The sequence below is a fragment of the Antrostomus carolinensis genome, unplaced genomic scaffold (genome assembly GCF_000700745.2).
Source record: "Antrostomus carolinensis isolate BGI_N321 unplaced genomic scaffold, ASM70074v2 scaffold26755, whole genome shotgun sequence".
Classification (NCBI taxonomy): Eukaryota; Metazoa; Chordata; class Aves; order Caprimulgiformes; family Caprimulgidae; genus Antrostomus; species Antrostomus carolinensis.
Genome location: NW_010318822.1, coordinates 1 through 13,147, shown reverse-complemented (window position 1 = coordinate 13,147; position 13,147 = coordinate 1). Strand labels below are relative to the sequence as shown.

Genomic DNA, 13,147 nt, shown 5'->3' with positions numbered 1-13,147 from the left:
AGCGCTTCAAGTTTTGGGGGGTTTTTTTTTGAGCAGGGAAATTTCATTTTCTAATTCAGTTCATGTGTCATCTTTGACCAAAGTCACAACCTTCAATTTTCTCAGTATTACAATATTCCCTGGAGCCCTCGATGAGCTTTAGATATTTATGGTGATCGGCAAAGTATACGCAGAGATAACAGCCTCCAAGAGCTCAAGCAAAGAAAGCAGAAGTAGAGGAGGCTGAGAACCAAGGAAGATGAAGGAAACGGACTAAGTGATTTGTCCCAGCCTGTAGCAGGAGTGGGATGACAGAATTCACACCCTACATTACCACACGCCCTGGGGATCACCTTTCCTCACCATCACTGAGGTGTCCTATGGCGATAGGTGCCATCACCTCCAGAGGAGCCCCAAAAACACCAACCTTGGTGGAGCACACTGTGGTGTGGTCAGAGCACAGCTCCTCCTCTTCCAAGCTGATGGGGCTTGGAGCCTTCTGGCGTTTTTCTGGTGTTTCTTCTTCTTCTTCATTTCTCCTTCTCTTCTTTTCCTGAGTGCAGAAAATGAACAAGCCAGGATGTGAGCTGGTCAAAGGGCTTATTACTGTGCAACACCAGTGATTTCTCCCCCTGTCTCCCAGGCTTCCTGCTTGATGGTAAACAAACAGGTGAGCACGGGAACTTTGAGTTCACATCATCTAATGTTGAAAGACTCAGGAAGAAGCTCAGGTGGGGTTTTTCTTTGGTTTTTTTTGGGGGGTGGGGCGGGGGAATGAGAGAAATAGTGCAGGTTCAAGGTTCCAAAATGATATAGAAACTTGCACCAGTTCATAAACACTTTTTACCACTACTGAGAAAGGAAAATGGGAATTTCTCATTTAGAGGCCACCAGGAGAAAGAGCAGCTGCATTAAAATAAAGGGCTAGAAAGAGTCACACCCAAAGTTGAAATGCAAAAAGCACATGAGCCTCAGCAAGTCAAAATCCATTCACAGCAGAATGTACCTGCAGCTCAATCACCCTAACAGACCTGCCCACCACTCCAGTTCCAGCCTTGTCTCTCTTGTTTACCAAGAATTACACCTCAGAAGAACATCTTCTACATCAGAAGAGCAAAGAAAGAAAACTTCAGCTGGGAGCAATGCAAGATTTAGAGATATATCAAAGCAAATTACTCCAAAGGTGCAATAAAGGTTGAGCAAAAAAAAAAAAAAACAACCCAACAATCAAGCCATAAAATTTAGATTGAAGTTGTCCTGAAGAGCTACTCACTGCCCACAAAACCACAGGAGAAATAATAACACTTTCCTCCTTGGTATTGCAAGGACATGACTAAACCACCACAAGCTTTGGGAGCAAACACACCACCCTCACAAGAGGGCAGATGCTGCCTGCAGGGACTCCAAGAAGGAACACAGGCAAGAGTGGCACCAGCCCCAGGTCACGCCATGACAGATTGTCTACGTGGGCTCAAGCCCCAGCTCTCCAACCAGCCCTGTGGAGAGGAGAAGGTCAGCTCCTCCTGATCCCACCTCTTGCTCAGCTCTCTCCTCTTCCTCCTGCTCTTGGACCAGTTCTTCCTCTTGGAACAGCCTCTCTTCCTCTCCAGTAACCACATTCTCCTCCTGGATCTCCTCCAGGCTTTCCCGATCCAGCTGGATCTGCTCCAGTTTGACTTCAGCTTCCCTCACACCACTGTCCTCTTCTTCATATGACTGTTGTGGAGACCTAGAGGTGTGGGAGAGAGGTCAAAGAAGGAAAGCACATTGTTATGAGCCTACAGACACCATCGGTTGTCTCAGACCTCTAGAAATCCATTTTTATCACTCCCTCAAGCCTACAACTTGCTGGGTGTTTTACACCAGGGCTCACAGCAATTTCCTTGGTCCCATCCAGCTGCAGTCACATCACACTCCCACACTTTGAACACACAGGACACAGATCAGCTAAGAGTTGTGGCACAGTTGAAGGTATCTGCACCTTTCCAGCCTCACCATGGGCAAGACCCCCAGGAGAACAAAGACCAGATGGACCTGAACTCCAGGTCCTGCCTCAGATCCCCAGATCACCACCATCATTATGTGGTGCTGGCTCAATTCCCTGCTCTGCTCCAGCCAAAACCCCAGGTCAGCCCACATGCTCTGTGGTCCTGGTGTGCAAACAGAGGTCTGACACTGCCCTCACAGTTCCCACCATCAGTTCAACGTGGAGCACCAAACACAGCCTTCCTCTCCCTTAACTAATCTTCCACATGAACAGAGCTTCTCACTGGAGGAGGATCCAACCAATGACATGTGAACATGCTTCCCAAGATCCTCCTTATCCCTGGCTGAAACTCAGGCTGCACAGCCACTCTCAGGGGTTTGGGGTTTTTTTGGTTGGCAAAGCACAGCAGTTGGCAGGTAATGCTACATCCACCCCATGCCCCAGCTTCACCCACCAGAACAAACAACACCTCTACTCATGTCATAGCCCAGCAAAACAGAGAGGACCCAAAGCAGCTTGGGTCACCTCGTGGCTTAGGTTTAAAAAAACCCACAATAGGGTTTGGACAAGAAGATTCCTCCAGGTCTCCAAGGCTGCAGAGAGGAGAGCCAGGAGCATGTTCAAGCAATCAGCTTGCAAAAGCAGAGCAGCCCATGTCTTTGGGCACAGAGATGGTGGGAGCACATAACCCCAGATCTCTCCCTGATCTCACAGCCCTTGCACCCAGATGTTATTGCCATCTTATTTTCCCCCAGACAGAGAAGAGCTTTCTCCTCCCACCCATTTCTTAGAAAATCACCTGGCTTGGGACAGCGAGGCTGACTCACTGCTTCTGCCTCATCAACCAGGACCAAAACATGAAAAAAACAAAGTTCAAGTGATACTTTTCCACCCACCTCTCTACTGCTGGGAAGGCAGCTCACAGGACAGCCACTGTCACAGAATCATAAAATCACAGACTGGTTTGGATTGGAAGGGACCTTAAAGATCATCCAGTTCCAATCCCCCTGCCATCAGCAGGGACACCTTCCACTAGACCAGGTTGCTCAAAGCCTCATCCAACCTGGCCTTCAACACTTCCAGGGAGGAGCAGCCACAGCTTCTCTGGCCAACCTGGGACACTGTCTCACCACCCTCACAGTGAAGAACTTCTTCCTAATATCTCATCTAAACCTCCCCTCTTTCAGCTTAAACCCATTTCCCCTTGTTTTGTCATTAACTGCCCTTAACTGTCATTTAATTGCCATTAACTGTCCAGCCCTCCCAACTGACCATGCTGGGAAAAGCTGATGCATACACTGGTTGGCTTGGCTGCTACTCATCATCCTCCCACAACTGCACAGTCATCAACTGCAAACTAGCTCTGCAGGTTTTATGGTCCAGGTGAGTAGTTTCTCTTAACCAGGATGCCAGCAACACCCCCAGCTAAAGTGCAAGCTCATGTTAAAATCATAGGCCAGCAGATGTGATACAGTCTTACAGGATGACCTTTCCACCACATCCATTTCATATGGCAGGCAGCTAGTCTGACCCAGCTCCCACCCTTGCACACAGCTGATAGTCATGGGGGGGGCAGTGCGCATGGATCTCCCCCTCACAAAGTGAGGGACCAGAACCAAGAAGAAAATGTGCCTTTGGTTAATTTAAAATTACAGAATCACAGAATGGTGGGGATTGGAAGGGACCTCGAAAGATCATCCAGTCCAATCCCCCTGCCAGAGCAGGAACCTAAATGAGATCACACAGGAAGGCGTCCAGGCGGGTCTTGAATGTCTCCAGAGAAGGAGACTCCACACCCTCCCTGGGCAGCCTGTCCCAGGGCTCTGGCACCCTCACTGTAAAGAAGTTTCTTCTCAAGTTTAAGCAGAACCTCCTGTGTTCCAGCTCACACCCATTGCCCCTTGTCCTACCATTGGGCATCACTGAGAAGAGCCTGGCTCCATCCTCCTGACATTCGCCCGTTACATATTTATAAACATTAATGAGGTCTCCCCTCAGTCTCCTCTTCTCCAAGCTAGAGACCCAGCTCCCTCAGCCTTAGCACCAAAGCCCTCAGGGGATGCACAAACTGGTTTAGCTTCATGCAAGGGAGAGAGCAACTATCTCTATCCCCTCAGTGGTAGCCACCACCTAAACACCCTTCACATGGGAAAAACATATGGATTTGTCCCATATTCACTCAAACAGAAGAGAAAGGAGTTGGAAAAGCCCAGTCACACCACTTCTTGTCCCAGCACAAAGCATCAGGGATGCACAAACTGGTTTAGCTTCAACCAAGGGAGAGCAACTATCTCCAACCCTTCAGTCACAGCCACCACCTAAATACCCATTACATGGAAAAACATATGGATTTGCTCCATATTCACTTAAACAGGAGAGAAGAGAGTTGGAAAAGCCCAGTCACACCACTTCTTGTCCCAGCACAGGGCATCCCAGCCTGACATAACCTACCTGGGCTCACATCAGGTTCCAAGCCTGTTCTTTGGGTGAGGCAGGTAAGTGAGGAGAAAGAGAGAAGCTGCTGAAGGGACTTCACAGGGCACAACCACCCACTAGGAAGTAAGCCCAGCTTTGGTTAAAAGCTCACTCCCAACAAACCCTCAGGGTCTAAACCCCTTCAGATGCCTCCACCAGCCAAAAACCTGCTCACCTACAGCTTCTGCCTTTAAATCACCACCCCTCTGATAGGCTTCACCTGCCATGGGTGCCACCTCCCCTGCTCAGCACCTCCCTACCCCGCTGCAGCAGAAAACACAAGCATTAGATAAAAACCCTGAGGAGCAATTTCTGGAGAGGATAATGCAACCCTTCTAGCTAACTCTTTTTTGAGGGCCAAGAAGGGAATAGCAGCAGCTTTTCTTTCCAGACAAGCTCTTTGCAAGGGGAAGGGGGGTGCAGAAAAAGAGGCAGGGTGCCAAAAAGTAGAGGGGGCTGATTTCTAATTGCTCTCACAGATGTGATGATCAGCTCTTGAGCAACGTTTGTGAGGTCAAGGCTACAAAGGTGGAGCTTGCAGAGTGGCTCAGCTACAGTGTTTGGAGAAAAAAGAGTAAGAAAGAGGTGATCTCTGTTTATTTGTTCAGCAGTAAATATTAATCTTTGGCATTTTTTTCAGTCTCAGGGGTAAAGAAGAGGTTGTGTCATCGCAGGGTAAAATTGCCTATAAAACCAAGCTGCCAAGAGAGCTGAGTCACAGGGTTCACATGCAGGTAGATGGGCTCCAAGGGAAGTGGTTAAGGCAGGAGTTTGGTTCAGCACAGCAAGGGGAGAGCGATGGGAGATGGGGACTAAAGAGCTGGCACACCAGCATCTCTGGGGCTCTTTACTGCCTGTTTTCATAGAATCATCAAATGGTTTGGGTTGGGTGGGAACCTCAAAGGCCATCCAGTCCAACCCCCCTGCCATCAGCAGGGACATCTTCAATTAGGCCAGGTTGCTCAGAGCCCCGTCCAACTTGACCTTGAATGTTTCCAGGGATGGGGCTTCTACCACCTCTCTGGGCAACATGTTCCAATGATCCACCACCCTCATATTGAAGAACTTTTTCCTACTATCCAACCTAAATTGACCCTTTTCTAATTTCTGTTTTCCCCCCACTGAACGAGAAATGCAGCACAAGGTGGGCTGGGGCCATGACACCTACAACGCTGCCATGAGCCAGGAAGCAGCAAGAACTCTGAACAGCTTTTTAGGCTGCCCTGGATTATGTTAGAGACCGTTTCAGCCCCTGCAGCAGCTCAGGTGGCTTAAATCTGCTGTTGTCACTCCTCCAAATCCAGGCGTCCTGGCAGGCTGCCACTGCTTGGAGTGCAAAGCTCAATCCAAACATCCCCAAGCAGCCCCTGAGCCTGTTCCTCCCTGCTAGGCAGGGGGAGGACATCCATCCCAGCAGCCCCCAACCCCTCCTTGGGGACCATCCTTTTGCTGGACACTTTTGGTCCCCTCCTCTAGGACCAGCTGTGTCCTACCCACCTCTGCTTGCGCTGCTCCAGCTTCTGGGACCAGTCACTGAACCCTTCATCCTCCTCCAGCTCTGAAGTCCCGGATGGCTTAAAGTCATAGCTGAAACACAGTAAGAAGGAAAATAAGGGTGGGAAAGATGCAAAAAAACCCCCAACCCTGGCCTGAAAGAGCCCCAGCCTGACACCAGCCTTCTCTTCTTCCCATTATTGCATCTTCTTTCCTCCAGCTGCTCCCAAATCTCACTTGAAGCCTTCCCCTTGGTTACAGGAAAGATGTCTTTGCCACATGCTCAGGAGCACCCTTGTACCAAGGGGGTCTCTGGGGGCATCAATGCGAGATGGAGAGGAAGAGGAGCAGCTCCATGTCTCCATCAGGAACATCTCACTGCCTGTCTGCTCTCTGGGGCTGAACACAGGTGAGCAAAAGACAAGGAGCACATCAAAACCAAAAAAATCCATGGTGGTGTTCTGCACCAGAGCTGGCCCTAGCTTGCTTGGATCAGAGGTGTTTCCAGCTGGGTTGCTGCTTGTCCTATGCTCGTACACAGCCCCAGAGAAAAGAAATCAGCAGCAGTCTGCCTTAACAGATTGCTGGGTAAGGAAGGTATGAAGACCCAAAAATGAGGATACTGGCTGAAGTTCTGGGTTGGATCTTCACAGCTTTGAACCAGTCACATGCACTTGCATGACTCTGCCCCCCCACCGGGGAACAGGGAGCAGGGAGCTGCTGGCGCCAGATGTGGGCTGGATGCACAGGGAGATTGTTGGGATTTTTACTGTTTCACAGAGTCACAGGATCACTAAGATTGGAAAAGACCTCTCAGATCATCCAGTCCAACCATCAACTCATCGCCACCATGCCCACTAAACCATGTCCATACACGTTTCTTGAACACCTCCAGGGATGGGGACTCCACCACTGCCCTGGGCAGCCTGTTCCAATGCTTGAGAACCCTTTTGGTGAAGACATTTTTCCTACTATCCAACCTAAACCTCCCCTGGTGCAACCTGAGGTTGTTACCTCTTGTCCTGTCACTTGGTCCTTGGTTGAACAGACCCACCCCCACCTCTCTCCACCCTCCTCCAAGGGACTTGGACAGAGCCAGAAGGTCTCCCCTCAGCCTCCTTTTCTCCAGGCTCAACACCCCCAGTTCCCTCAGCCACAAGGGAACTCAGCACACTTGTGCTCCAGACCCTTCCCCAGCTCCGTTGCCCTTCTCTGGACACACTCCAGCACCTCCATGTCCTTCTTGGAGTCAGGGGCCCAACACTGAACCCAGCACTCGAGGTGCAGCCTCACCAGAGCCCAGTCCAGGGGGATAACCACTGTTGTGGTCCTGCTGGCCACACTAGTTCTGACACAAGCCAGGATGCCGTTGACCTTCTTGGCCAGCAGTTCAGCCAGCTGTCAACCAGCACCCCCAAGTCCTTTTCACTGTGCAGCTCTCCAGCCACTAATTTTTCTAGAAGAGAAACTTTTCCTTGTGTTCACAAGGAGAATCACCTCCCAGCTGGGGGTTCCTAGGTGGGCAGCCACATCAGAAGCGTTGGCCTGAGGAGGTGGCTTCACAGATGTTATTGGGATGCAGGGCAGTCATGTTGTCTGCAGATGGGAATTAGGATGCAGGTCCCACAGATTAATTTAAAACTCAAAGATTCAAAATATGTAATGAATGTGGGTAAGTGTTTCCTTTGCCTTTCTGGGCTCTTAGAAGGTGTCTGGAGATGTTCAGCCTCCTCCATCACCCCGGTGGCTTGAAATATGGGGCATTTCGCCCACGGGTTGTGGCTGAGACAGCCCTGCCAATACTGAAATGGGAGGTGATGGAGTCACCTTCTCTGGTAGAACCTCATCTACTCATCTTTTAAATACTCAGGGACATGGTTTAATCAGGGACTTGTCAGTGTTGGGTTAACGGTTGGACTTGATGATCTTAAAGGTCTTTTCCAACCTAAACAATTCTATGATTCTATGATTTCTCTGAGATTCAGGAGTCTCATGTTGAATTGACTACAGGAACTGAGGGTTTAGAACACACACGTGTCCTCACCAGGCTCACCAGGGAGGGTAGCAGGGGGTACACACCAAAAATGGGTGCTCAGCCACATGTCTGAAGCTCCTGCCGTGCTTCAGCATCCCCTTAGGCTGCTGAGCACGATACCACGTTGGTCTAGGACAGCACAGCCCAGGCTGGGTTATTTTCTGCTGCATGTGTAGCTTGTGGATATCCCAGGACAACGCTCAGGAAATGTGATGGAGATCCAGGATGGGACCATGGATCTGCTGAGTCCCAGGTCAGGGCATCAGGTGAGCTGCAGCATTGATGATGCCCAAGGCAGAATCACTCCAGTATTTACAGCCCTGGCCATAAACATGTGCTCAGGCTGCTGGAAAAGCTCCCAGGCACTAAGGGAGAGACTTTCAACTGAAAACTGGTCACTTCCCTGTGCCCCTCTGCAAAGCCAGCTCCAGGAGAAGCACCACACCAGCACAGCCACCTCAGCACCACCTGAGCTGATGTACCACCCCACCAGTTCCCAAAGCTACACACATTTTTTCTGCAAACCCGCTGTTTTGGGGGTTAATTCTCTTTTTTTTTATTAAGTGGGGGAAGGGAAGAGAGGAGCTTTGCTCTGACCTTCTGGTGCAAGGAAACGCCAAGGGCGGGTTTGCACAAACACAAGTGACACAGATGGGATGAGTCCCAGCTCAGGAAGAGCCCAGGGAAGGAGGGAGTGATGTTTACACAAGAGACTGAAGCTTTTCAGAAGATTAATAGCCAGGGCTGACCCCAGCTGCATGAGCAAGCCCAGGTGGCCAGTAGCAGCTGGAGAAGAAACAGGGGATGGCTGGAGAAGAAACATCCTTCCTGGTGAAACCTGGTCCAACAAACTCAAGGATTGCAAAGCAAGGAGCAAAACTCTTCATTTTAAGAGTTCTTCTTCTCATTGTCCCCTTCACAGATGTTTAACCACTCCATGAAATTTGGGCACAGACAGTGCCCATGGACCTGGGTTACTGGGGTGCTGCAGGGTGCTGCTCTGTGCCCAAGGCTGCTCACACATCTCATAAAGCAGAGACCAAAAATCTTTATCAGTCATTTTAAAGACTTTTGAGAATTATTTTCCACCCCTTGTGTGAAGGGGAGGTTTGGAAAAGCTAACAATGATTATTACTTTCCAGATCTTCTGTTTGCTTTTAGGGCAGAATGTAGTGGGTTCATCTGCAGAATATCACTTTGGTGTGTTTCCACAAAAGATTTGGAAGCTTCTTTGCAAGGCTTTTAGACCAAAAAAAAAAAGAAAAAAGTCTTGAATAATTCTGAAAGTATCTGAAAAAAACCCAAAGCAACACTTTTCATGGAAATAAATAGCTTTATAAATAGCTTTTTTCTGGTTTTCCCATAAAATGAAGCTGCTGCTTCTCTCTGACTGTACTCCCAAATCCTGCCACCACTTTTCCATTGTGTTTAATATATTTAGAAATAAGTTGAACACACAAATAGTGGGAAGACTGGGGTCTTTAAGACAGATTTTGGCAACTCAAGAGTGCAGACTGGTTTTTGTGACAGCCCCATGCTGCACAGCACCTGGGCTGCTGAACAACGGACACGGAGAGGCTGTGGTGGGATGCTGAGGTGGGATGCTGGGGATGGGACTGGTCATCCTACCCCTTCTCCAGGGGTTTTATCTGATAGCAGATAATTCAGCATCTCCATAAATGCTTCTTGAGCTATTTCCATTTAGGACTTGCCCCATTAAAGCATCAAGTTTAACCCTTGGAGCTGTGAACTGCACCAGCTCAGGAGCTGCTCCATGCTCCTCATGGTTGGGACCCTGGGTTGAGAGAGGTGATCACTCGCTCGGCCACCAGCACCGTGATCTGCCCAGGGCTGTGTGTCACATCCTCAGGCACATGTCTGTCCTCACACATATCAGGAATTTCCATTAGTTTTGGTGTAGGATGATTCACGAGCTGAAATTTAACCAGGCGCTGAGCTCCCTGGCGCTGGGGACTCCCTGCCTGAGCTCAGCCTTACCTAAGCTGACCTCTCAGGGCAGGAAAACATCCAGCCTCTGGCCACAAAGAAAGAGCAAAGTAGGGATTCTGGCTTTTTCTGCCCAAAGTCAAAAGACTATTTGTGAGTCTGGGTTAAATCTCCCAACACAAACCCATTTTTCCTGGATATCAGGAGAAGTGTCTTCACTGGAAGGGTTCTCAGGCACTGGAATGAGTTGCCTAGGGAGGTGGTTGAGTCCCCATCCCTGGAGGGATTTAAAAGATGGGTAGACGAGGTGCTCAGAGATCTGGTTTAGCAGTGGACAGGTACAGTTGGACTCGATGATCTCAAAGGTCTTTTCCAACCAAACAATTCTATGATTCTATCAGGGAACTTCCCCATCTCCCCAAACCACCCCAGCAGCAGGGACACCCATTCCATAGGTGTCAAGGGTTTTGCTGCAAGGACAGAGCATGTCACTGAAGGATTTATCCACAGGTGGTTCTTACTGGTTTTCCTGAGCTGGACATGCACTCTCCGAGCAGGAGCTGGTGCCGTTCAAGCCCTCTTCTGCCTGGGACCTCAGCTGCTTCTCCCGCTCCCGCCGTCGCCGTTCTCTTGCCGCCTCCTCCTCGTCTTCCACGCTCCACTGCGCTGTCAGCCTGCCAAGCCAGAGGGAAAACTCATCCTTTATGCCATCAGGCAGCATCTGTAAAATCTGGGGATACCCACCCCCGAGGTGCCTGGGGTCCCCCCAGCAAGCAGGGGGGCTCCTGCAGAGGAGTGGTCCCACCATGAGCGGTGGTCCTCAAAGCAGCATCCCCACCTCCATCAGCACAGCTCCACAGTGGGACCGACTGATGTGCAAGGATCAGGTGGGACACACGGGCTGGGAGAGAGGTGGAGGAGAGCCTTTCCCATGCCGAGGATGATGTTGGGTGTATCCCCCTCCTCCCAGACCAGCCACCTCTCCACGGGCTGAAAGCCCACTGGGAAGCTCCATTCCCTGCAAAGCAGCTTTGCACCCCAGGAGGGGTTTGTAAAGGGTCTTGAAGTGCTGCAAGAAATCCCACACCTCCATCTCAAGCTTTGGCCCAGGGAGGGTGAGGTCTGCACCCTGGTGTTGAGTTTCCTTAAGCAGTTGAGCTGCTCCTGCCTGACCAGGAGTAGAGGGAACAGGGCTGGAGGGCAGCAGCCCTGTCCCACTCTGCCTGGCCAAGCTTCCTTCCTGCCCTGCAGAGGAGAAAAACCTGCCCTGGCTTCTCCCAGGTGTCTTGGTGCTGGATATCAACACCTCTGTCAGGAGAAGGGCCTCTCACATCCCTGAGGAAGCGATAAGGCAGCTGCCACATTCCTCCTCCAGCGATAACGCCGGTCTCCGTGCAGGACTGGCTCCTGCTCTGCCAGGGATGCAGGCAAAGGGACACGCTGTGGTGGCAGGGTCACCACGATGGCAGCCAGAGCTGGGCAGCTCTGACCTGTGGTACCCGGGGCAGATGCCAGGGCAGATGCTGCTCCCTCACCCCACTCACCCCTGGCCCAGCCAGGTCCAAACCAGACCACAAAGGCTGTTCCACCTGGCATTTGTGTGCCTGTTTACAGAAATGCCCTCGTGCAAGGCACGCACCCAGGAGCTGGGCAGGTCATCTCCTACCAGCAGTGGGACACAGCCTGACCTGTATCTCCCTATCCCATTTGGGCACATCCCAATATCACAGAATCCCAGACTGGTTTGGGTTGGAAAGGGACCTTAAAGATCATCCAGTTCCAACCCCCCTGCCAGCAGCAGGGACACCTTCCACTAGACCAGGTTGCTCAAAGCCTCATCCAACCTGGCCTTCAACACTTCCAGGGAGGAGCAGCCACAGCTTCTCTGGGCAACCGGGGCCAGTGTCTCCCCTCCCTCACAGCAAAGAATTTCTTCCTCAGATCTCATCTAAACCTCCCCTCTTCCAGTTTAAACCCATTTCCCCTTGTTTTGTCATTACATCATCACCCATCCCCACCAAGCCCATGGGGGAGCAGGGAATGAAGCAGATCCCAGACTTGGCCAAGAGACCACTCCACCATAGAATAATTGCTACCTGCCTTATTTTGGGTGGGGTCTTTTTGCAAGCAGCAAATTCAACCACCTTTTCCCCTTCTCCCCCTCATTGCCCCTTGCCACCTTGCTCTCCATGGGGAACAAAGCAGATCCAGACCAGAGCCTGGGCTCCCCTCCTCCCTTCCCTACTCATCCCACTCTCCTATTTATTGTTTTTCCCCCCAGGTTCCCATAGAAACCCTTGTCTGTGGACCTGGCAGGAAGCCACCATGTTGTTGTGTGGTTTTTTGGGGTTGGGGTTTTTTTTTGGAATATATAAATGAAGTCATTCATTAAACTCTGCCATGATCTCCCTCCCTTGTGTGACAGCTCCAGATAGTCTCCAATTCCAAAAAGCTTTTAACCCCTGCTCACCCAGATTGCCCCAGTTCCGAGAAGCAAAGTCCATGTCTGTGCCCGAACAAGTTTTATTTGGATTTCAGGTTTTTTGGGGTTGGGGTTTTTTTTTGGAATATATAAATGAAGTCATTCATTAAACTCTGCCATGATCTCCCTCCCTTGTGTGACAGCTCCAGATAGTCTCCAATTCCAAAAAGCTTTTAACCCCTGCTCACCCAGATTGCCCCAGTTCCGAGAAGCAAAGTCCATGTCTGTGCCCGAACAAGTTTTATTTGGATTTCACTCCTTCCCCATCTCCTCCAGCTCCTCAGGAAGCCGCTGCAGAGGCAGCAGCTTGGCCAGTGTACCTGGGGGAGCCCAGGAAGGGGGGTTCTTCTCCAAACCACGTGAGTTTTCCACACTGTGAGAGCAACATTGGTTGGCAGCCCTTTCCCTTTCCCAGTTGGATGTGACTAACTCTCTCCCCATGACCTCACCGGCTCGCTATTCTGTCCCTGCATCCTCCAACCGGGTTGAGGACAACTCCAGGGGCGACTGTTTTGGGGAGAAGGATTTTTTCTGCACAAATATCTTCTTTCCCAGTTCCCTTTGCCACCCACCACCGTGCCAGGATGCAGCTCCAGGGCTCCAATACTGGGAGCTCCATACCTGCTCCTCTCAGGAATAAAGGCTGTGGATAAAACCCTCACCGAGGCTGAGCTCACCCTGGGTTCAGAAATATCACTGCCCTCCAGTAAAAACCTCAAACCAGTTTATTAGCCGATTCAAAGCTCGG

General features: G+C 50.6%; 1 protein-coding gene across 1 annotated transcript; it reads right to left on the bottom strand.

Annotated features, from left to right (window-relative positions):
* Positions 1–342: 342 nt before the first annotated feature.
* LOC104517675 (lymphocyte-specific protein 1) lies at positions 343–10,591 on the bottom strand (the record flags this gene model as incomplete). The annotated part of the gene is made up of 4 exons (XM_010169061.2): positions 343–532; positions 1,513–1,708; positions 5,939–6,028; positions 10,439–10,591. Coding segments are annotated over 4 exons (629 nt in total), but the record flags the coding sequence as incomplete, so codon positions are not given.
* Positions 10,592–13,147: the final 2,556 nt, after the last annotated feature.